This window comes from Oncorhynchus masou, chromosome 28 (assembly GCF_036934945.1).
Source record: "Oncorhynchus masou masou isolate Uvic2021 chromosome 28, UVic_Omas_1.1, whole genome shotgun sequence".
Taxonomy (NCBI): Eukaryota; Metazoa; Chordata; class Actinopteri; order Salmoniformes; family Salmonidae; genus Oncorhynchus; species Oncorhynchus masou.
Window position 1 is genome coordinate 24,709,377 of NC_088239.1, and position 26,885 is coordinate 24,736,261.

Genomic DNA, 26,885 nt, shown 5'->3' on the forward strand with positions numbered 1-26,885 from the left:
AGTAACGGACACTTTAAACGTCGCTGAATGTTTGATTGGCTGTATGAATGAGGGCATAGAAGCACATCTTGTTTAAAATGTTGAATTCAAATTGAGTCTGAATGACTCACTCGGCTCTTGTGTTAAAGGTCCAATGCAGCCGTTTTATCTCAATATGAAATCATTTCTGGGTAACAATTAAATACCTTGCTGAGACTGTTTTCAATTATAACGGTCAAAAATAAACAAAAATAGCTTCTTAGCAAAGAGCAATTTCTCAAGAAAGAATATTGCTAGGACTGTCTAGGAGTTGTCTGAGTGAGAAGGGGAACACTGAAAACTAGCTGTTATTGGCAGATAGGTTTGGAACTCTCTTTCTTATTGGTCTAATAATGATGTCCCCAGGCAGGCCAAAACTCCATCTGAACCAAAATATGAAGAAATTTGAGGGGGTTTTCAAACAGCATTTACACTAAAAAGGCATTATCATAATTTTCACAATTAGTATTACTATTGTAGTATTAAAATATGATTCCAACCTCATAGTATGAAAATATATATATAAAACACAGGGAATCAAGTTTTTGACTGCACTGGGCCTTTAAGTAAACAGCCTTTTTAAAATGATGACAGTATCCTCTGTAAAAACAAAAATAGGTACAGTGAAATGTGTTGTTTTACAGGGTCAGCCATAGCAGTACAGTGCTGGCTCAGGTCTTCGAACCAGCAACCTTTCGGTTAATGACCCAACGCTCTAAACGCTAGACTACCTGCCACCCTATGATAGAGTGAAAGCCTGGATGATGAAACCTAAGCTCTCTCTGGTGACTGTACTGCACCTAAACATCAAAGCATATGTGTGAACATGAAAAGTCAACACAGTTTCCCTGGTTCAACGATTGGCATATCATACCAGGATTCCGCAGAGAATACTCATGGCTAAAGCACAGAGAAATGTGCAAGGCTCACATTATTTCTAAATGGACAAATTCAGGGGACATGGGAAAGGCTGGTGGGCTCAGATAATTGTCTCAAGAGGGGTGTCGATGGAGAGAGCGAGAAACCCTTTAGTGATGCCAGTTTGGCAGCGATATTGGGTAAACATCCAACGAGTTCTACCATTTACTGGGACTTTGCTCTTAACCAAAGACTATTTTAGAACTCTATGACTCTGCACATCCTTGATCTCCTGAAAAGACCTACTTATCTCCCATTGGTTTGATGGTATGACTCATAGCTGTTTCTCATTTGGCTCATTGCTTCTCCTGTTGACTCAGTTTCTCACAGTCTGAAAGCGAGCCTAACTTCATTGGAAGCTAAAGCTATAGAAATGTAAGGAATCGAAAAGGAAAGGTGAACAGTGGCGGTTTCCTCTACAAAGAGTGTTGAGGATGGAGAATGTTAACTTTGAGATTAAGACAACAGTTGTTATTGGCCCGCTGGTGGGCAAGACTGCTGAAGAACGTGTCCGTAAGGGAAGTACCTCTGTTTGCTCAAACCCCCACCACACACACACACACACACACACACACACACACACCACACACACACACACACACACACACACACACACACACACACACACATACACACACACACACGCCTATGCCCATAAACGCACATCTACGTACACACGCACAGACACATCTACCCCTCTCTGAATGAGAGAGAGCTTAACTTCGTGGTGGGAGCTCTTGCTGTGCTGTCATATGCAAAAAGGGACAAGTGTGGGTAAGGATGGAGGGATGAAGAGAGGGAGAGAGGGATGGCGGGGGGGACTGATGCAGACACAGAGAGACATGCAGAGGTCCGGGTGGGATGAGAGGAGACTGAGGGAGAGAGCTGGGAGGAGAACACAGGAGTGTGAGTGGGCTTCAAGCCCGACCAACCGAATACCACAGGGGCTTCATGTCTGCAAGGGCCTATTCTAATTAACATACAAAGGAGGGAAGGAAGAAGGGTCACAAAATGACGATTCCACTGCATCTTGTTCCTTAAATAAAGGATTATAAAGGACCACATGGTGCCAACACCAGGCGAGGTTTAAGATAATGTCGTCATAACAACGGTAATGTCGTCGTAAACAACGGTAATGTCGTCGTAAACAACGGTAATGTCGTCATAGCAAGGGTTATGCTAATGCTACAAACACTACTTAACATGTCGTGAGAGAGTGTTCAAAGGGTCAGACAGCTACATCTGCTAAATTCCTCTTCCCGATTAGGAGCCATCATATGCGACTGGAAGGAACAACAGAAAGAAGAAGAACTGGAATACATTTGCATGGTCAACACATCACCGACTTGCAGCTGCTACGAATGAGGATCATATTTTTGTCAGAGTTTTTGAGGACCATGATTTGCCTTCAGTCCTCACCATGCTCCCATCCCAAGTGATGTCACACATTGCAGAGCATGTTTGTAACATGTTGGCAAATATCCGTAATGTTACTTACTTTTGAAGCCATTGACCGCCACTCTGTTGGGGTGGTAGAAGCCTGTCTTGCACTGGCATTTGTATTTGTCCAGCACAAACCCATGGCCTCGGATAGACATGCACTGTGGATAGAAAAAAGGACAATACAGTATTTGGCATCTACTGTAGGTACAGGTGTCAATATATGTTGAATAAAATGGACAATATATGGATTTACGGTACAGTATATGTGTTCATCTTGAGAAGCAGTTGCTCTCAATGGTAATTCTATTTACATTTAAAAAAACATATGTCAAAGAATCACACTCAATTCTCTCAGCAATTAACCAATGAAAACACTTACAACAGTGAGCACAAACCTCCAAAGCCTCGTCTTAATCAATGAACATAATGGGAAAAGCAGTGAAATGCTCCATATTAAATTAGGCGAGGCTGTTTCATTTGATTGAGCTGATAGGAAACAGAGAGAGGCCTGTTAGAGAGAGCTCCAGAGGAGCGTCAAGGGGCATCCGTGGCAGACTATTCGCGGCATTTGCCAAATTACAAGATGTAATTAATATCTAAATTAAGAACAGGCGTATTTGCAAGGATTAAAAGAGAACTATTAATTCTATGTCTCGGGGGACCTGATTCCATCTTCCATTCCGCTTCTAAAACATCTGGGTCACAGTGAGACAAAATTGTATTTTCTTTTTCGAGTACCGTCTGATTTTCAAACTGAAACAAGATTTTATTTTCTCAGCCCAGATTATTAATATGACTTCAGTTGAGAATCCCAGGATAACAACAGGGACTCAGACTAAAGTATTGGACTCCACCAGACACTTAACATGATGTGAAGTGCTAAAGTGTTGGTGACCTGTGGTTCAAGACCAATGGCAGTGGCACCGTCTACTCTAAATGAACCAGTGGCTTTTGTGACTGGACTTTGCATTAAGAGGTCGCTATTTCTGGCTGTCTCTCAAGGAGCCCTGAGCCGGGGCCATCTGCATTTACAAATCTGAAAACAGTCAACCAGGCCCTCAGACAAATCCTTTGAGACTCTCCTTCCCGACCATCTGCAATCGCAAGGTAATTACAGAGTTACCGCTCAATAGACGCTCTTCTCAGACAAAGCACTGATGTCACCAAGCCACCTAAATCAGCACTAAACAGTTTTTTAAACAGAAGTATTCAGCAGTATGGTGGCATAGTGGTCCTTGATTCAAGCCCTGCCGTAGATATTTAGTTTATTTTTAAATTAACCTTTATTTAACTAGGCAAATCAGTTAAGAACAAATTCATATTTACAATGACAGCCTACCAGGGACCTGGGGGTTAACTGCCTTGTTCAGGGGCAGAACAACAGGTTTTACCCTGTCAGCTCTGGGATTCAATCCAGCAACCTTTCAGTTACTGGCCCAATGCTCTAACCACTAGGCAACCTGCCATCCCAGCTGGCTATCTGCTGCCCCAGGAATATGGTGTCAGAAGTGGGATGTGCATTCAAATCAAATTTGCCATATAGGGTACAATGAGATTCGCTTTACATGGCGTCAAATCCTAACTTCATTGCAGCGGCATACGCAGTCTGATCTCAGGCCTACCCAAAAAATGTCCCAGAAATTATTCAATATAAATTGTGTTATAATTTATTACATTTTTAAAAGAAACGCATGTGAGATTTATTTTCTATGGGTCATTTTATTATAATGTAACAAAGAAATAGCCTGCGACAATCAAGTTTGCTTCCGACTATTGGTTACATTTTAAATAAATTCATACCGTGGTTTGCCTCAACAACCTGCCAACGTCACATGGCTAAACTTTGTAGCGCTTTAGCTAGCAAGTTCTCCAATGCTAGCTTACTCAAATTTACTCACCAGCTAAGGTCATTTAGTAGTTCTAGCAATGGCAAACCAAATGTCGATCGCTAGGTTTTTCAAAAAAGGAAAAGGAGTGAGGAGAAGGAGTGTGTGCCAGAAAATCATCTGGATCAATACACCGATAGCTTCCAGAATGAGACATTAGTAGTTGGCGCCATTATAGAAACAACCGCAATCGCCATCACAACCACCAATGCCACGTCGAGCCAGGCATGCTTGCCTACCCCACGGCCTCCTCTCATTCTTGATGCTTCGGGCAGGGCTGAACCTGCAGTAGGTCCACCGACAGATTTGTCTGCTGTTTATGAACAAGCCTGTCAACCAAAGCTAGCAAAGTTCCCTTCAAGTATGATAAATGGCAAATCACGCTGCTTCTCTTCAAGTTGGTAGGACCAGTTAGTGTGGATTGAGTATAGAAAAGCAAAATATGCAATTTATTGTACATTTTGTAGGCACTTTCCTGAGGCAAATGTCGAATTCAGATTTATGACAAAGTATGACTCAGAAATACAAAACAGGCTTAATGTTCTACCTCGCAATGCCACGCTTATGAGCCCCGAAATCCAGAACAAAGATGCTGGAGTGTGCAGCAAGACTGCTACTGTGGAGGATAAAAGATGAAGGTCATTCTGCGCCTTCCACGTATTTTGCCATACTAGCAGATTCATATAAAGATCAATCTAAATGAGAACTTATTGCTGTGTGCATCCGTTACATCCATGCTGGAATGATTAAAGAAAGAGCTGTTTTTATGGAAACCGCTGATTTGTCTGCACAAGGAATGTCTCGGAAAATACTAGAAGTGTTGCAACTCCTGGAGTTGGATCCCACTCTGTGTGTGTTTTTGTTTTGATGGTGCATCAGTCATGTCAGGGAACAAAGGAGGGGTACATGTCCTACTAACGCAAACATTTAAGCAAGCGGTATATGTGCATTGCAACTCCCACCGTCTGAATTTGGGTTCTGTGCACCGCAGCAAAAGTGTCTGGAAACGTCAGGACTTTTTTAGAAATGGTAAATCAGCTACCCACATTAATGAGTGGATCCCACAGACATGCTGGATTCATAGGAAGTACAGAAAGAGTTGCATCCCGATAGACCATGTATCGAGCGAGAAAGATCCACGGGTGTACGGTGGAGTTCAAAATCAGTGTCTGTGAGTAAAGTGCTGTTACTGCTAGATGTCATTTTAGAGGTTCTTTCAGGGTTTTCAGAGGCTTGTGGACAAACCAAATTAGAAGCCGATGGCCTCTTACAACAAATCTAGAACAACAAGTGTTTATTCCTTATTCCTGTTACAAAGCTCTACATTATCTGTGACGGACTGTATTGGTTTAATTGAAATCCTCAAAGTCAGGTTTTCTACGTTCAGAGACAACTCAGGAGGAGAATTTGATAAAGTTCTCAAGCTAACTGGAGAGATGATGATTAAGCATGATATTAGTAAATGGGATGTGGGTGCATCACGGCAGCGAAAACTGCCTGTAAAATTTGCAGACAAGTGTAGTCACAACTTCATTAGGGAAAACAATATTCTAGACAGACAGATTTCCATAAAACACATACGGGATCATGCAAGCGGCAGACTCCTTTTCCAAGGAATCCCAAACCTGCGGCCTCAAAGAGCAGCTGAAGACCACATGCATTCTGCAATATCAATTAACATGGGAAAGAGTGACTTTTCCTCCATAATGAGTGTACTTGACAGCTGCCCTGATGATATTTTCCCTAATATAAACTCTCTTGTTAAGGATCATTGACACACTTCCAATGTCATTAGTGTGGAGAGACTTTTCTCAACAACAACTAGGATAAAAAATTGTCTTCGCACATTAATGACAAGCGCCCGGCTGAACCACTTCTGTCTTTTGAGAGTGAACTGACAGATACATTGGATTATGATGAAATCATCACCATATTCAACTCAAAACCTCACCGTTTGCACCTTGTGATGTAGGTCAGGCCTTATGATATGTCTACTAAAGTAAAGGTACCATTTTATAGTACTACAGCCCGCCGTGGTATAAATTGTAACATCAAACATAGGCTTGTAAACCCATTGAGATTAAAGTGCGTCTGAAGACGAGTTTTGTGTTGTTGGCAAGTTGGTAACTGGTCTAAAGTTACTGTCTTATTTTAATATGGTGGGATAGGTAATTATTTGTAAATGTAACAAGGTTGCTCCATGTACTACGCACTAGTATAAAATGATTGTATTACGAAAATAATATATGGTGCAATCGCTAAATAAATAAAAATAAATAAGTATAAAAAATGCCTATCCAAATTTTTCGAGGCCTATCCAAAAAATATATATATGCCTACGCCCCTGCTTCAGTGACATTTAACTTGCCATGAGAATCTGTGGAAAACTCCATCCAGCAGATCTTGTTTACAATTGGATGCAAATATGCTGTTGGGGAAGAGGGCTCCACCCCTCTTCCTCAGAGTGTACCAGAGAATCCTATAACTGCTCAGGCTGAAATGACATTAAATACCTTTTTTGAAAATGAATGATGCTGCTGAGGTTTTTCATTGATACAGCATATTTCAAATTCCATAGAATAGGATAGTGTAGCACAGTTCCTCCTGAATGTTTGCCATCTCTTTTAGTATTAGTCCTCTGAATTCACCACTCAGCGGGCATCTTCTCAGACATTGAGTAAGGTCAACTGGGACCACCATGCTTCCAAACCCTATGAATCATTAAGAATGTGTGTTGGCCTGCTGAACTTTGTTCACCCTGCTTCACAAAGCGGCCAACAGTGAACAACTCCAGGACAACACGCTACTATAGTGTCATGCAGCTCTCTCTCTCTCTCTCTCTCTCTCTCTCTGTTGCCTTTAGAACAGAGAACATGTTTTATTTTCTGTGAGCTATGGGAGGACTGGCGATCCTTTTTCTGGAGTATCACAGGCAGGTCAGATTTTTTTACGTCTCATGTTCAGTGGTGTGTATTCATGAAGGCCAACGGAAGCCAGCCACCCCCAAAAAAATTATATTATAATTTATATTTTTTTGTCTCTCTGTGTTCCATAATATTCCTTCAATTAGCAAGAGGCTGAATGTATCTCACAGGAGAAAGCATCCGAATGAGCGAAACAGCACCCCTCTGTCTCTCTATGTGTAGGCCATCTATCTGATGCTGTCTGGTCCAAACGAGTATGAAGTTGTTGCCGTCCATAGCATTAAAGGCATGGGAAGCCAGTGAGCACATGGCCTCCCTTGACAAGACAAATATACAAAATTAGCCAATCAGCATTGAACTAAACTGAGCGAGCTCAACTATGAATGGTCCTTGCGGAATAAAAAAAAAAGTGTCAAAGGAAGCCTGCTTGGATTTGGCGTCTCTCCTATCAAGTTGCTTTGAGAGCACACATCATTAACAGAAACAACTTGAATTGTTGCATCTCGTTGTGTTGTTCTCCTCCAGTGGCTAGCTAGCTAGTTAAAATTGGCCCCTAAATTAGCCATGGATGGAGAGACGAATTTGGACGGTTTTACTTTATTCTCTGTACTGGCCAATGATTATAACGGTGGTTATGATCCAACCATTAATTCAAATAATGGTTGGATCAGAACAAATATTCAATATGTACAGTAGCTAGATGTAGAAGGCCATGTCAACTAGCTAAAGTTGCCCGTGAATGGAAGATGGGCTAGTGAGCAAAAATTATAGCCAGGTAGCCTAGGACAACAAAAAATAAAAGCATGCACTGTATGACAGAGTGACAAACCATTTTGTCAACATGAAAGAGAGGAGGACGGCATTGGCGTTTCTCTACAAGTAGGGTGAGTCAACATGTTTTTGTACTTGCACGAACACATACACACACGCGCGCAAACAGAAATCAGAACCATGGACAGCCACATCATATTCAGCTTATGTTGATTGGACCAAATTGTCTTTGGTATCTTTTAGTTGTCACTGCGTTAGACTAAGCAGAGGTGATTTGACGATGATGAAATGTTGAAGTTGAAATGGTGCTGTAATAGTGGCGGTAGCTCCTGTTTTCTTTGCGACTAGTGGTAACTCTCTGTGGTTCCAAATAAATTGTTGTTTAGTGGACCGAAAATGTCAAAAACATTAACTTGCTTAACCATGCTGTCGGTCATGACTGTTACATGCAATACGCGTTGTGGACTTCACCGGACAGAAACAAAGTGGTAAAATGTATTCTGCCGCTGTCTTCTTATTGTCATGGCCTTTAGGCATATATATCACAGTCGCAAGGCATATGAATTAACAGCAAATAATGCAATAATCCCAACACACTTTTTTTGTGTGTGTGTGTGGGGGGGGGGGCTTGGCTTCCCTAACGATTTTACCCATGCACTGCTGCTGGGTCATGTTTGGGTTTTGACCTGAGAGCACAGGTAGGTGAGATTCTTCAGGAAATCACTGAAATGGATCAATTAGCTCAGTTGATGAAGTGAAATGTCTTGTTGTAGATATTTTCCTTCCAATTGAGACTATACCTTTGTGCAGCTTGGTTTGAAATGCAAGTCATTCCCAATTCTCCATCTGACAGAACAAACAGCTGTTGAAATCTGCTCTGTGTGTAGGGAAGGAAGGGAAGGTGGGGCGTAGTGGACGTGTCTGCCACTTTCAATACAGTCCCTTTGCATTAGCTTGGGAAATGAGAAGTGTGTATGTGTGTGTGTGTGTGTGTGTGTGTGTGTGTGTGTGTGTGTGTGTGTGTGTGTGTGTGTGTGTGTGTGTGTGTGTGTGTGTGTGTGTGTGTGTGTGTGTGTGTGTGTGTGTGTGTGTGTGTGTGTGTGTGTGTGTGTGTGTAAAAGTGTGAGGGGCTGGGAATAGTCACAGCACTCCCCCACCACTCTGACTAGGTGATTGATGCGGACTGGGCCCGGAGTGTGTTGAACAGCGAAGGAGACCAGACGGAGCAGCCTGCTTCCCAGCTACCTGCCATCCGTCACATGTGATCTCAGCAACATCGGCCCATCGGCCAAGCCAGGAGTGGGATTACCTCCAATGGGCCGTAAAATGGTCCGTTTGGACAAGATACATAAACCTTTCCACACAGGGATAAGGAGCTTTAGAAGCATAAGTGACAGACAGTTGGATGCTAGGTATTATATGGCACAGTATATGGGTGCATACTGATATGTATTCTGTCATACATTCTGTCATACATTCTGTCATACAGTATCATTATAATGATATCAGTTTCTGACCATCTGTTTCCACCTTGCACTTGCGGATGTACAGAGATTCCTACAGTATGCAATGTATTTCTACTATCAATCATAAAAGGAAAGGTGTGATGCAGTGGTTGCCGTAGGTCTCCCTACGAGCACAACTGCTCTTTGTTTACAACACAGCTGTGGCAGCTGTCAATCAGCCACTCTCTGGCACGCTAATTGCCATGGTGACATGTGTGTGACCGGGAGCGAGAGCCTTTTTATTGGAGAGCGTCATGCTGTCACGCCAGGGGGGGGCCGTCGGTACCAAGAGCCTATGACAGAGTAGCTATAGGAGTCAGAAATAAACGGTGGACACACTGGCTCCAGTACAAACACATTATACAATAAGTATTCCCTGCAGTAAAACTTGCACATATGGTTCAGGGTATATGGCTCCATATACTATAGAGCTGGGACGATAAACAGAACATTTTTGACACCAGCCACTTATCGAGGGCATTTTACTAATATAGATAATCACAGTAAGTAGCTTATACTAGAGAAAGGTTTGAAATTAAATAAGTCTGCTAATATGGGCACAAACACACACACACACACACAAACACACACACTTTCACATAACATATAAGAGGGTCTCCTCATTCACTGCTCTCTGACATGAATGGGGGGGGGGAAACATATTGCGATTGGGCTAATTGATACAGAAGCCTTCTCATTTCCTCCTGCTCAGTAGGTACACTGCTCAATCATTAGACCTTTACCCATAAACCCCTTCTCTTTGAATTAAGCCCACACTCCTCCGGCCAAACACAGCGCCTCATCAACTCTCTAATAGGTCTGGATGTGGACTGAGTGATCCCTCCAAGTCTTAATGTAAAGCACAGAGGAACAAAAGCTCATCACACAGTGGTTACTGCTGAGGAATGTATACGGTATGTATAGCATGGTATTTTGGGAGGAGTTAAAGGGAACTTTCAAAAATGTTCAACTTCACATTCATCATCTCCAGCACCACCCCAACATGTGACAATGGTGCGTTTCAATGTTTTGTCATAAGAAAGGTAGAGGAAGATGAGTGTTTCCAATGACATCATCAACTGATGAAATCACACCGATGATGTCATTGGAAAAAAACTATTTTACTCTATATCTTCTACTACAAAACCTAGACACGCAAAATGTTCACATATGTTGATGTTGGGGACGTTTCAATATTTTGAATGTTCTCATGGCAAAAGTTATCATGGCAAATGAGAGTGATTGTAGACCCCGATATAGTAGACATTCAAAGTAACACTGGTAGTTACATGATAATGATCTTCATAGTAATAACCGCTATGATGTCCTGTCATAAACCATTCGGCTCACTATGGCTACACCAATGACAAGGTGACATTTCCAGATTTTACTTATCCCATAGTTTTCACAAGATACTGAAATAAGACCCAGCATACACAGTACCCTCCAAGCTCGTCATCAAGCTCGAGACCCTGGGTCTCGACCCTGCCCTGTGCAACTGGGTACTGGACTTCCTGACGGGCCGCCCCCAGGTGGTGAGGGTAGGTAACAACATCTCCTCCCCGCTGATCCTCAACACTGGGGCCCCACAAGGGTGCGTTCTGAGCCCTCTCCTGTACTCCCTGTTCACCCACGACTGCGTGGCCACGCACGCCTCCAACTCAATCATCAAGTTTGCGGACGACACAACAGTGGTAGGCTTGATTACCAACAACGACGAGACGGCCTACAGGGAGGAGGTGAGGGCCCTCGGAGTGTGGTGTCAGGAAAATAACCTCACACTCAACGTCAACAAAACTAAGGAGATGATTGTGGACTTCAGGAAACAGCAGAGGGAACACCCCCTATCCACATCGATGGAACAGTAGTGGAGAGAGTAGCAAGTTTTAAGTTCCTCGGCATACACATCACAGACAAACTGAATTGGTCCACTCACACAGACAGCATCGTGAAGAATGCGCAGCAGCGCCTCTTCAACCTCAGGAGGCTGAAGAAATTCGGCTTGTCACCAAAAGCACTCACAAACTTCTACAGAGGCACAATCGAGAGCATCCTGGCGGGCTGTATCACCGCCTGGTACGGCAACTGCTCCGCCCTCAACCGTAAGGCTCTCCAGAGGGTAGTGAGGTCTGCACAACGCATCATCGGGGGCAAACTACCTGCCCTCCAGGACACCTACACCACCCGATGTTACAGGAAGGCCATAAAGATCATCAAGGACATCTACCACCCAAGCCACTGCCTGTTCACCCCGCTATCATCCAGAAGGCGAGGTCAGTACAGGTGCATCAAAGCTGGGACCGAGAGACTGAAAAACAGCTTCTATCTCAAGGCCATCAGACTGTTAAACAGCCACCACTAACATTGAGTGGCTGCTGCCTACACACTGACACTGACTCAACTCCAGCCACTTTAATAATGGGAATTGATGGGAAATGTTGTAAATATATCACTAGCCACTTTAAACAATGCTACCTTATATAATGTTACTTACCCTACATTATTCATCTCATATGCATACCTATATACTGTACTCTATATCATCGACTGCATCCTTATGTAATACATGTATCACTAGCCACTTTAACTATGCCACTTTGTTTACATACTCATCTCACATGTATATACTGTACTCGATACCATCTACTGTATCTTGCCTATGCTGCTCTGTACCATCACTCACTCATATATCCTTATGTACATATTCTTTATCCCCTTACACTGTGTATAAGACAGTAGATTAGGAATTGTTAGTTAGATTACTTGTTGGTTATTACTGCATTGTCGGAACTAGAAGCACAAGCATTTCGCTACACTCGCATTAACATCTGCTAACCATGTGTATGTGACAAATAAAATTTGATTTGATTTGATTTGATGTGTGTGTGTGTGTGTGTGTGTGTGTGTGTGTGTGTGTGTGTGTGTGTGTGTGTGTGTGTGTGTGTGTGTGTGTGTGTGTGTGTGTGTGTGTGTGAGAGAGAGAGAGAGAGAGAGAGAGAGAGAGAGAGAGTCTGTGTGTGTGTGTGCTTCAGCTAAGATGCCAGCTCAGTACGTGTGAAGGCTCAGGGGGAATAAGAGGATATTAAGCCAGTGCATGTTTTGTTTGACAGAAGAGAAAAACAACAGGAGTTTTGTGAGAATTGCTAAACATAGCACCATCTTGACACCACACGTATTCTCATTAGACACATTCAGATAGACACAAACACACACACACACCTTTGAGCAGTCTGGTCCGCAAAAGGCAATGCCCTGGGTGATGTCCAATGGCCAGCCTCTAAACGGTACTGAGATAAACACTGAGACCAAACACTGAGCTAAACAGCCTACCAGGCAGGGACTGTGGTGCCTAGCACAGACAGCTTGTGACATATTGCTCCGATCATACACACATAGCAACAACATGCGTGCACACACACTCCTAAAACGTACAGTTGGCGTACACACTGATAAGCATAGGGGCAAGGAGAGCAGAGATGAGGAGAGCATAGGCAGAGGATGGACACCCACTCTCAGCCTTTTTGACAGGCCCATAACAGCCCCAGGGGGGAGAAGGCCTAAATAGCTTCATGGCTGATATAATAAAGCTCAGGCCCATCCTAATCATGCAGTGTGGTGAGATACTGATCTGTCCTCCACTGATCTGACCCATTGCCTCTTATTATAGTTACTTCTTTCCTTTCCTATGTGCTGTATTGCGATGACTTTTTGCTGAAGCCAACAGTGTACAGTTTCTTGTTCAGGTACACCAACGACTTGTATTTAATTACCAGCCAAGGTTTAAGATCAATTCCCATTTGTATTTAAACTCAAGAGCTTTGGACTTACAGTATCTGACAACCCTTCTGTCATCCCATACTTCCCTGACTGAATCTGTTTCCGTGCTGCTTTTGCTTTCTGTTTCATACACAGACATGGGAAACTAAAATGTGAAAGTATGCCTTGGGGCATGTGTATTAAAGTCTTCAAAGCATTTTCATGTAAATTCAGAGTTCCAACATTATCCACATGGCCAATTAACGGGACAGTGCTGAAGGAAGGCCCGTACAGACAAAGCCGGAGGCTACTGTTAAATCCACACGTGTTCTGTGATCTCTCCACGAACAGTATCACAGACAACAGCCCAAACTTTGCATTTGATGTTCTTAACTGGCTGGCCCTGTGGTGTTATGGCCATGGGAAATTAGATTTCTCAGCAGTGTCCACTTTGGACTTTGAGCTCTTCGAATACCATTGGGGTGCCATTACATTGCCTGGCTAATTCACACAATAACGGTCTGATACAAAAGTCTGGTTGCGCTAAAATGTTCCGAATTATTTTATATCCCTTCCAACCCAAATCTCTCACACATGATACTACACCCCAAGTGTGTCAAAAAAGGCAGAGCAAATAATCAGTGTTGTATGCTTAATCCCAATCCCTTTGCTCAGTGTCACTGTCTGGCCCCTAATCAGTTGTACTGTAGATTGGTGGTGGGCGGAGGAGGAGTTCTCACAGAGAGGAGCAGGGGCCCTCATTCGTTGACATAGGGCCCTACTTGGGATGACACAATGTTTATAACGCCGGGGAAATCCCTCAAGGGAACAGGAGAATTTGCTATTTTTATCGAGCAATCTGGAACTAGGGCTGGAGATGAAAGAGTAAGCACCTTTTTTTTCCTCTGTGTAGAAGGAGAACCAAGGCGGAGAAGCTGTCACCGTTAATAACAGATAAATATGTTACTTACTGACGTTCTGCTAAAATATCACCTACTTTCCCAGGGCTGCATGGGGGAGTATATGCCTTCCACATAAAAAAAGACAAAGTAACATATTTGAGAGAGCATAGTTAGACTAGAAAAACAGATTTGTTTATCTCAGTTGATCATTGATGACTGTGATTAGCATTTTCCTTTGAGTTGCTTGTGCGTGTGTTAAATTTTGATGCTTTGTTATTTATTTAGTGTTTACAGTAAGTGTTCATACATTGTCATTCAATTTTGTCCTATCTAGTGCTATATCCAACATATTCTATGTACATTATCTGGTGCAAAATAGCTAGCTTCAAGCATCCAAATCACAAGTTTGGCATCATGTAGGCCTATTTGTGTCACAGGAACCCATGGGATCTCAACATAATATTCCACTTCATATTCAGAGAGCGCCAGCCTATCTCAAAGTGTCTTTGGCTGGCTTTTGTGGGAGCTGTCAGTGTAATTGCTAGATAATTGTGGAGAAAAGCTGTTTTCTCCTGCTCTTTGAAAGGTAATTTGTAGGTCTTGCCTGAAGACAAAGTCAACAAAAGCTTGATTAAATTGTTGATGTATTCAATAGTTTTTGCCATTGTCTGTGTTTGATGCTCATTTTCGGGAGGGCGCGGGTCCCATCACTCACTTATACTAATTCATCACTTGTTTGCTATTTCAGCATAATCAATTTTGCCTCAACTAAAGTGAAGTCCTTACCATACTCTTGTCGACCTCTAATTGGTTATCTCATTAAAAACACACTCAATTAGAGAGACAATGAATCTGATGTCCAATGATGCTACTCAACTAATCCTAATGCTAACACTGCAAAGCCCAACCCTTCGAGCATGCTCAGTGTGTTTCAGAGCTCCCCTTTGGGTGGTCATCCAGACGAGATCCAAACAGCATTAGCCATGTTATTTTGACACCCATTTTGGCTGGGTCTGGTTGCTACACGTTGCTGGTGAGCACACCAGATGAACTGTCCTGTGTTGACATGGAGATGGATCGCTTCTTTTCACAGCTAGCAGTGTAAGGCTATTACACTGAGGCCATGAGGATGCATACAGCATCTCTCTATGTGAACTTGTGAACTTGTGAAACAGTGAAGCCAATAAGACATCATTGGTTACCACCACTAAACATAATCAATTATCAGGTACCTTGAATTTATAAGTGATTCTTCCCATAAATCCATTATAGCCTTACTAAACAATGGATAGATATCGCTAAAAGCCTGTGTATCCGTATCCATCCATATCCTTTTGTCATCTGTAGCCTGCCTATGAGTCTAAACAGCTTTTCAACACTAGAACTCCGGTGCCATCATACGTTTTCCCAAATGTATCACTGAGAAAGATTAATGGAGCAGACTGAGGCATGTTGGTTTCTCATTCCTCTTCATGGAGTTTGTGTTAGCTCAGGGCAGCAGGTCGCTGGAACACAGATTGCCTTATTAATTCAGAAGCATTAGGGGGACAGGGAACACCACAGCATGATAGAGATGTCAGTGTGAGGCAATGATAACCTTGTGAACCAAGGTGAGAATTAACCAAAAAACACATTGAAAGAAAAGACCTGGCTTATTCACTCAGGAACGATAAAGTTGGTCGATAAAGTTGGTCATGGCACACTGGGAAAACTAAGTGTGTCTCCTAATATGTTTACTACCATGCTGTACACCGTCATACTCTAAGCTCGATCTCTGATGACGTTCTCTTGCGCATGTTCTTGTTAAGATGAGAGTGTGGAGAAAGCAACACATTTTACACTTGAGAAGCATTCGCAGATTAAACAAGATAGCTCTATAAAGCAAAAACAAAAGTTTAACTTCAGAATGATCAGCTAGCTATATGTCAATAATGTTAATCTAGCTAGCTAGCTATATGTCAATAATGTTAATCTAGCTAGCTAGCTAAATGTCAATAATGTTAATCTAGCTAGCTAGCTATATTTCAATAATGTTAATCTAGCTAGCTAGCTATATGTCAATAATGTTAATCTAGCTAGCTAGCTATATGTCAATAATGTTAATCTAGCTAGCTAGTTTTACATGTAAAAAAACAACCTAAAACTAATCCAACTGGGCAAAATCTGGTTGAATCAACGTTGTTTCCACGTCATTTCAACAACAGACATTCAATGTGATAACATAGACAGGTTGGTTGTTTAGCAACAAAACCAAGTGCTGCGCAACTATGGGGCAAAACAGATGGGTTGGCTTAGATTGTTGACAACATGTAAGATATATTTAGTCTCTAATGTTTATTGAAAACACAAATACATTTGCACAATGAGCACTTGTTGTCTCTCAAATACATTGTTGCAGTTGTTGGTTAGTTAGCTACCACATTTCTTGTCATATTAGCATTGAGCTGAAATCAGTCAAAACACCTCAAAACAAGACATGGTATCAATAACAAGATTAAACGAGCTGAAATGAGCATCTTACGATTCCCTTCATGGCAGTTTCTTGTCATTTTGCTAACAATCTGGCCATCCAGCACCACAACAACACGTTGACTTCTGTCCTATGGACGCACGCATATTGTTTGCATGACATTGTCTATTGAATCAACGTGGAAAACTGATTGGATTTGCAAAAAAGTCATCACCGTAACGAAATTTCCTATTTTTTTCACACAACTATCAACCTATATTCAATGAAATTATGACATTTTATGTTGATTTCACATTGAATTCACTTTAATTGACAACTCAACCAAATGTAAATCAAAACAAGATGATAAATTGATATATGTGACCAGTGGGATGTTTGTATGCAGTATGCAGGGTAGATTTTCAACATTAGCTACACATTTTTCATGGGTAGTTATCTAGCTACCAATTCTTCGTCAGTTAGCCTACGATCTACGCAAACTGCTGTGGATATTTTAGGCAGTTAAACATGTCAAAATGAACAGAACATGTATTCATTAACAAATCAAGATAAAATATTGAAGTCCGACAACATACTGTACATAAGATGTGAGTGGGCAACTTTTCATTCCGAAGTTGGAGTTAATTTTCTCTCGCTTCATCTAAAAAAAACAGCCGCCATCATTTTGAACAAATTTTGCATATTTTTTTACGTGGTTGCGTCATGTTACATTAACAATCCTGGGAATATTTCAGTTGAAGCTTGCTTCGATGCTTGCTTCTTATTGTGTACAAATGGAGTTCACATCTGAGAACTGTTCTCCGTGCTCTGTTTGGACTCAGACCATTCCCCGCTCCAATTAGCGTGATCGAAGCACCGAGGTATGCATACTGAGAAACACTTGAAGTCTCTGTTACAATATCCACACTTGCATATGACCTGAATGAGGCAATGTGTTCGACATTCAATGTGATATCCTCGTATGGACATGAGGATGTAGCCTGAGACTTTATGTTACAAGAACAGCACATATCAGAACTCAAGTTCCATGAAATACTAGGTTAACTCACTGCCAGGTTTGAGGTCAATTCCATTTAAATTCCAGTCAATTCAAAAAGTACACCAAATTCCAATTCCAAATTTTCCTCATTGAAAAGCATTGAAAATGGTTGGATTTTGAATTTCAGTGTACTTTCCGAATTGACTGGAATTGAAATGGGATTGACCCCAACCCTGCTCACTGTTGCCTGTTGATTTGAGGCCGGCCAGTGCAGCCGAGCACTAGGTACAACCATTTCTCCACAGTCAGTCTCTGTGACTGAGAGCCTTGTGAAGCCTGCAGTCACTGTTATTCTGCTGGGTCAATCATTCAAGCTATGTGTCACCGCATCCACTGGGCTCCAGCAGCCAGTCCCTGAGAGCTTCACCACTTGTTCTGTGCAATAAGCTAAGTGATTGAGACATTCATCATCATTTTTATGTACTTGCATGAAAGGTGCCCCCGGTGCAAAGTTCAAGACTTTTGAAGAACACCGAAGCACACGAATGAAAGTGCCATTAGTGGGAGATGAGGAAAGAGGGGAAAAGGAAAATGTCAAGTATGACAGGTTCGACTCCTATTTGCTTCCCGATTGAAGGCCCATCTTGTTTGTAAATGTTTCTGCAGTGATAGCAAGAACATTATGGCTCACTAGTATGGCTGCAAACATTGTGTATCAAACATTGTGTATCCATTAGAATATATACATGTATATATATATATATATATATATATATATATATATATATATATATATATATATATATATTATTACCTGTCACCGTTGAATACATGCTGTATTTAATACATTTCATATGCATTGAGTCTTTACAACATTACTGATACAGTTATATAGAGATCCAATCGGTCAAAGTAGCTTGGCTGTTAAGCTAATGGATGGTTGGTTCACAGCCTAGAATCCATGACCAAATTGATTGTCATATATTGTCCTTGACAGGCCAAGTAGCATTGGCATTGGCCTAAGCAGTCTGATTGATGCTTCCACCCCGTAGGCATAGGCCTTCTTGTATTCAACGGTGATATACATTTATTTACAAATGTTAACTGAATATAGCTTGGTCACCACTTTTCCTAGCCTGGTGTACCAGCTGGTGACAGGTAGCTACAGATAAAGTTTGAGCAAGTTTGCTAAAGCAGGAAAAGAATCCTGCAGCAACAGGAAATGTGAATTATTACGTGGATTATAATTAATGGACATTTCTGAATGGATTGATACATTTTTCATAAGGGAAAATCAAGTCTGAAATTCCAAAGTGGAATCTGCACATTCAGTAGTCTTTTTTAACCTCAAAGAAACGACAAGTTTTACATTTCCTGCATTGCAGGAGAGTTCTCCTGCTACAGGGTGATCAAATTAAGATACTACATCTCGAATGCACCCTCTGGTAGAATGGAATGTAATTATTTGGAAAGGGTCCTCCTAAGGACCGCTGCAAGCCGGAATGTTGAATAAAATTACATTTGAAATTACTTACATTTGAACTTACTTACTGGTTGTCTGGGGGTTGGTCCTTATGCTGCTTGAAATTTGAGACAATATATGCACAGGAAAGTATTATTAAACCAACTTTTAAAAACGCTGGTAGTGCGTTCAGATTTCTATCACCTGAAGTATGAGTAAAACGAGCTAGCTATCCCTGGTTGGTCTGCCAGACTACTTATATTACTTCCTCATGCCTTGCTGTAATTGTCATTGCAAAGGAAAAGGTGCAACACTCGCTCACCTTCATCAGAGTTCTGTCCTTTTCATAATCAGACCATAAGCAGAAATGTAAGCCGGAAGAGGTAAAAAATGAAATCTAACATCTGACATTAACTCGGGTGGATCTCTGAATTCAGAATGAGCAGGATGATTGTACAATGACACTTGGTGGATGCAAACATTTCCATACAGATGTAAGCATGTTGATGTTGGAAGGAGAAGACAGTGTACTTTAACTGATCATCGTGGTTGTTTCCTGATTCTGAGAGGCCTCAGAGAAACTGATCCTGAGCCACCATGCAGCGAATCCCCTTTCATTACCACCACATCTCTTTGAAGACATTTATCTCCTTCATGACACATCTAAAAGACAGGCAGGGAGAAAAGGCTCACTAAATATGTACTTTTAGCAAACTTCACGATAGAGAACAAAACTCTGCATGCACGCACACACACAGACACACATACACAACCACTGATTATTGCAGATATTACAAAGGTCAAACATACTACGCCTTATGCAATCCACTGTATTTGTTTGGCAGTTTGTTATGTTACAAAACAGCTCCTTCAAATGCTCATTTTTTTCACAGTCTACTTTACGTAAAGGTTGGCAAAAAATCGAAGATCGTGAAAATGATCAATAAGGACAAAAGCTGGATGAGTCAGTGGGAATAGATCGATTCAAACGGATATGGGGGTTGGATCTTAAAATAGCGATGTCTGGCAGAAAATAAACATTGGTTGTTGTTGTTGGGTTGTTTCTGTTTCTTTGGGTCTTCTTTTTCAGACAGAGAGACAGACTGGGCCTCATTTTGTTTTTTCTCTCTGTGATGAATCAGACATCCGTCTGTCTCCATCTCAGTTTGGGCTAGTTGCATGGTTGGCTGGCCAAACAGCAGCTTGAACAGTGGGGTAAGATATGGGTGGGGTGCTGTATTAACCCCTTACATTGTCAAACATTCAATGAAGGGAAACAATCTATTCCACTGGCAATATTGTAGTATGAAAGAAGGAAAATAGCTAACAGAGAAATACCATTATTTGGATAGAGGGGGATACATTGATAATAATTGGGAAATAAGACACTTCAGTTGAAAAAGTACCCTTTGTCAAACAATCAATCAATAGCAAATAGCAAATATAGCTGCGAGCAGCAATGAATGGGGTTCACAGGATGATGGAAATAATTTTGTATGACAAACCTAGCACTCTATAATGTAGGGACTATCTTCCTTTATGTGCAATAATCTCTCAATACCATTTTGAAAAACAGAAATACCTTATTTACATAAGTATTCAGACCCTTTGCTATGAGATTCGAAATTGAGCTCAGTTGCATCCTGTTTCCACTTATCATCCTTGAGATATTTCTACAACTTGATTGACGTTAACCTGTGGTAAATTCAATTGATTGGACATGATTTGGAAAGGCACACACCTGTCTATATAAGGTCCAGTTGACAGTGCATGTCAGAGCAAAAACCAAGCCATGGGGTAGAAGGAAATGTCCGTAGAGCTCCGAGGCAAGATTGTTGTGGGGCACAGATCTAGGGGAAGGGTACCAAAACATTTCTGCAGCACTGAAGGTCCCCAGAACACAGTGGCCTTACATTATTCTGGAAGAAGTTTGGAATCACCAAGACCCTTCCTAGAGCTGGCCGTCCAGCCAAACTGAGCAATTGGGGGAAAGGGTCTTGGTCAGGGAGGTGAATAAGAACCTGATGTTCACTCTGACAGAGCTCCAGAGTTCCTATGTGGAGATGGGAGAACCTTCCAGAGGGACAACCATCTCTGCAGCACTCCACCAATCAGGCCTTTATGGTAGTGTGGCCAGACGGAAGCCACTCCTCAGTAAAAGGCACACAAAGGCCCGCTTGGAGTTTGCAAAAAGGCACACAAAGACTCTCAGACCATGAGAAACAAGTTTCTCTGGTCTGATGAAACCAAGATTGAACTCTTTGGCCTGAATGCCAAGCATCCAGGCATTCCAGGCATTGTGCTAATGCTAGTTAGCATCGGTTCGCAAAACTACAGGACCTCGAACTTCCTTCATACTGGACACAGAGACATAAATCATGAAGTATCCCTTTTAACATGCCCCATTGAGCCCTGCATTACAAGAGCACCAAGCAAGTACACATTAAAAGTTAGACACAAATAATTCATCTAAGACTGTTTTTAACCTGTTGAAACTCTGGGGGCGCTATATCATTTTTGGATAAAAAGACGTGCCCGTTTTAAGCGCAATATTTTGTCACAAAAAGATGCTCGACTATGCATATAATTGGTAGCTTTGGAAAGAAAACACTCTGACGTGTCCAGAACTGCAAAGATATTCTCTGTGCGTGCCCTAGAACGTGAGCTACAGGCAAAACCAAGATGAGACGGCATCCAGGAAATGAGCAGGATTTTTGAGGCTCCGTTTTCCATTGTCTCCTTATATGGCTGTGAATGCGAGAGGAGTGAGTCTGCCCTTTCTGTCGTTTCCCCAAGGTGTCTGCAGCATTGTGACATATTTGTAGGCATATCATTGGAAGATTGACCATAAGAGTCCACATTTACCAGGTGTCCGCCCGGTGTCCTGCGCCGAAATTGGTGCGCAAAACTCAGCTGCAAGTAGTTTTCCATGGAATTCAGAGAAGAAAGCAGGCTTCCACGAACGATATATCAATGAAGAGATATGTGAAAAAACACCTTGAGGACTGATTCCAAACAACGTTTGCCATGTTTCGGTCGATATTATGGAGTTAATTCGGAAAAAGTTTGACGTTGTAGGTGACTGAATTTTCGGTTCGTTTCGGTAGCCAAATGTGATGTACAAAACGGAGCGATTTCTCCTACACAAAGACGCTTTCAGGAAAAACTGCACATTTGCTATGTAACTGAGAGTCTCCTCATTGAAAACATCCGAAGCTCTTCAAAGGTAAATGATTTTATTTATTTGGTTATCTGGTTTATGTGAAAATGTTGCGTGCTAAATGCTACTCAAAATGCTAAGCTAGCTTAGCATACTCTTACACAAATTAGTGAATTGCTATGGTTCAAAAGCATATTTTGAAAATCTGAGATGACAGTGTTGTTAAGAAAAGGCTAAGCTTGAGAGTAGGCGCATTATTTTCATTTTATTTGCGATTTTCAGAAATCGTTAACGTTGCGTTATGCTAATGAGCCTGAGGCTTTAGTCACGATCCCGGATCCGGGATGGGGAGTTTCAAGAGGAAAAAGACAATTTATCATTGATCCAAATGCCCAGGTATCTATAAGAAAGGCCCAGGTATCTATAAGAAAGGACATGCTCCAAGTTATCCAGCAGGTATAATTAACATATAATTACAATTAAAATGCTCTATGTTGAGGGGTATTTTCCCCAATATCATTATTTGTTGAATGTTTGTGATATTATGTCCTGATATGTTGAAATGCATATGAAATGTGTATGTACTAGACATTGATATTGAAACTGGTGAAAAGGACTGATTGTTCATTTGTATTAATTGTTAATAGATGAAATCCCTATTTAGGTGCTTTTTGGATTATCACAGTGTTTACGGTTGGACTTTTAACCTGTTCATGTGAAAAACGTGTTTTTGGAACACTTCCTATGTGATCACGTTTTCACATGTATAGTCTCATATTATGACGTTGCTTTTATCACATTATCACATTAACTCTGCCTATTAAGTGTATCTGCTTGTAATCTTGAAAATCTATACAGTATGTCAGTGTTGTCAATGTCTTGTAAATACTAATGGATCCAGCTCACCATCTATAAATAAATACCACCATTTGCACCTGAATCCTACCTGACTCCTGATTTGTCACACCCCCCTCTGACAAGACATACACACCTCAAAACCCTTTTTATTTAGGGTAACAGTGTGATAGTTTCCGTGGAGGATTGGACAGTTTCTGTGTGAAACAGAAGCATGGTAATAAAACAAAATTAGTCCTTGTTTTTTATCAAATTACAGCACTGTTGAGCATGTCTTGATTACATTGCAGTGCAATGTGCTATTTATAGAGGTAGTCTCCATCACTAGAGAACCCCCACTCTCCCCTCACCTCTACTTTACCTCATACTGTAGCACAATCCTATAGAAAAAGCAAGCTGTTTACTGTAACAGATACATTGCTGACATCGACTCACGAAGGCACTACAGTACGTTCAGATGAGTACAGCAGCTGCAGGCAGCAACACAAGGTCTGAGGATAGCAGTGAGTGTCTGTACTGGAGAAAAATACTGTACCGTCAAGGGTTTCTTTCATGCGGATTACTATCACATTCACAAAGCTGTCATATAGTTGTCAAGCTCCTATTACATATAGTATGCAAGGCCAGATATATTTCAGGGCCAAGGCCAGATATATTTCAGGGCCAAGGCCAGATATATTACAGGGCCAAGGCCAGATATATTTCAGGGCCAAGGCCAGATATATTATAGGGCTAAGGCCAGATATATTACAGGGCCAAGGCCAGATATATTACAGGGCCAAGGCCAGATATATTTCAGGGCCAAGGCCAGATATATTACAGGGCCAAGGCCAGATACAGTACAGGGTCAAGGCCAGATAAATTACATGGCCAAGCCCAGACTGAACTGGGTTACTGTATCAACAAGCACAAAAAAATTACCGCATACAAACACTGAGAGAGAAAACAGTTGCACTAACACACATAGGCCTATTATTGTGTACACACACACACACACACACACACACACACACACACACACACACACACACACACACACACACACACACACACACACACACACACACACACACACACACACACACACACACACACACACACACTCTGCCAGTCTCCTACTCCAGCCAACTGTCCATGGAGAGGTGGAAGTGCTCAGACAAAGAGACAAATTAATTATTCAAGGAGCTCCCTGCAATCCATTACATCACATGTATTATGAAGGAGTCTGATCTACAGCGCCTCTTAAAAATCTATCATTCCCAATGATGATTCTAAAACAGCAGGTTAAAGCATTATGACTATCAACAAAAGACTAGCTGATAGCTACAAGAACCTATTAAGTACAGTAGGTACAAAAATATAATAGTAAAGGCAGTCAGTGTACCGTATTGTTGTAGTGTAAAATGAGAAATTTGATTATATGTTTTTCTACATGATCCAAGTCTGAGATTATTGAATTTACTTAATAAAAATGTATGGCTGAAATGAGTAAGCCTCTACTAAAAACAATGGGACAAAATATAGCCAATCCAACAATACAATGACAGGCAACATAATGTAACTATCAAGTGCTGTGATACATCTACAACATCAATAAAATACAAGTATACTATCTGCCATTGATCAAGTGGTACAATGATTCAGCATTTACCCATTCATGGCATTCAAGACATTGTAATGTGACTTGCCATAGGCCAGTGTACAGGTTTATGGAAGGTATGAATCATAAAACACATATACGCACACACACAGACACACACACACACACACACACACACACACACACACACACACACACACACACACACACACACACACACATACACACACACACGCACACACACACACACCCGAACACACACACACACACACAAACACATCCACACACCCACACGCATACACGCACACACACTCAAATCAATCAGTCAGTCATGCATCCATTAGACATAGCTACCTCCATAGTAGTCAGGTTGCATCGATGGGTCCCAGCAAACCAGCCGTCCGCAGAGCACTGGTCGATGTCAACATCCTGCAGATTGACGTCCACTCGAACCACACCCCTAAAACAGAGGAAGAAACAATGATGTACTATCAAAGCCCGTCTATATATCTGTTATACAGTATATCTGAATGTACTTGTCAATATACAGTACTAGTCAAAAGTTTGGACACATCTACTCATTCAAGGGATTTTCTTTATTTTCACTATTTTCACTAATATGGAATCATGTAATAACCAAAAACAGTGTTAAACAAATCAAAATATATTTAGTAGCCACCCTTCGCCTTATTGACAGCTTTGCACACTCTTAGCATTCTCTCAACCAGATTAACCTGGAATGCTTTTCCGGAACTCTTCCAGGACTCTTGAAGGAGTTCCCACATATACTGAGCACTTGTTGGCTGCTTTTCCTACACTCTGCGGTCAAACTCATCTCAAACCATCTCAATTGGGTTAGGTCGGGTGATTGTCGAGGCCATGTCATCTGATGCAGCACTCCATCACTCTCCTTGGTCAAATAGCCCTTACACAGCCCGGAGGTGTGTTTTGGGTCATTGTCCTGTTGAAAAACAAATGATAGTCCCACCAATAGCAAACCAGATGGGATGGGCGTATCGCTGCATAATGGTGCCGACAGAGAGTGCTGCCGTGCTTCTAGCTCTTAGGAAACTTTGCAGTACTTTTTTATGGTTATTTTTTACATTATTAGCCCAGAATATTTGTTGTGTTATTTCATACAGCCGGGAAGAACTTGTGGATATCAGAGCAGTGGTAACTCACCAGCACTACCAGCATTACGACCAGGAATACAACTTTCCCGAATCGTATCCTTGTTCGTACCCCCAGGGCAATGGAACTGATTCCAGAGGCTGAAACAGCGCAGGCAGAGGAGAGGCACCTGGAGTGGTCTTCTAGTCCAACTTAGGAGGCGCACACACCACCCACCGCTTCCGAGTATATTACTCACCAATTGTTTTCAGGATAATAAAGTTGATGAGCTCAGGGCAAGGATTTCTTTCCAGGGAGACATCAGGGATTGTAACATACTCTGTTTCACGGAAACCTGGCTCTCTCAGGATATGCTGTCTGTGTCCGTCCAGCCAGTTAGGTTCTCAGTTCATCGCGGAGATAGGAATAAATATCTCTCCGGGAAGAAGAATGGCAGGAGTGCATGTTTCATGATTAACAATTCATGGTGTGATTGTGATAACATACAGGAACTCAAGTCCTTCAGTTCACCCAACCTAGAATACCTCACAATTAAATGCTGACTGTATTAACTCCCAAGATAATTATCTTCGGTTATAGTCACATACGTATATGTATATCCCCCCTCAAGCCGATACCACGACGGCTCTCAAAGAACTTCACTGGACTTTATGCAAACTGGAAACCACATATCCTGAGAACGCATTTATCATAGCTGGGGATTTTAACAAAGCAAATTTGAACACATTGACTGTGGTACTCTTGCTGCTAAAACACTCGACCACTGCTACTCCAACTTCTGGGATGCCTACAAGGCCCTCCCCCACCCTCCTTTCGGGAAATCTGATCATGACTCCATTTTGCTCCTCGCTTCCTAAAGGCAGAAACTCAAACAGGAAGTACCGGTGCTAAGGACTATTCAACGCTGGTCGGACCAATTGGAATCCACGCTTCAAGATTGTTTTGATCACGAGGACTTTGATATGTTCCGGGTAGCCTCTAAGAATAATATCTAAGCATATACTGATATGGCGACTGAGTTTATCAGGAACTGTATAGGAGATGTTGTACCCACTGTGACTATTAAAACCTACCCAAACCAGAAACCGTGGATAGATGGAAGCAT

The 26,885-nt window shown here is 41.7% G+C and overlaps 1 protein-coding gene across 1 annotated transcript in view; it reads right to left on the reverse strand.

Moving 5' to 3' along the window:
- gpr158a (G protein-coupled receptor 158a) overlaps positions 1–26,885 on the reverse strand; it is a 103,288-nt gene that overhangs the window by 53,956 nt on the left and 22,447 nt on the right. Inside the window, exons 2-3 of the mRNA XM_064941653.1 lie at positions 25,004–25,109; positions 2,435–2,537 (exon numbers count right to left, since the gene is read on the reverse strand). Coding sequence (XP_064797725.1) covers positions 2,435–2,537; positions 25,004–25,109 — 209 coding nt within the window. The remainder of the gene's footprint in view (positions 1–2,434; positions 2,538–25,003; positions 25,110–26,885) is intronic.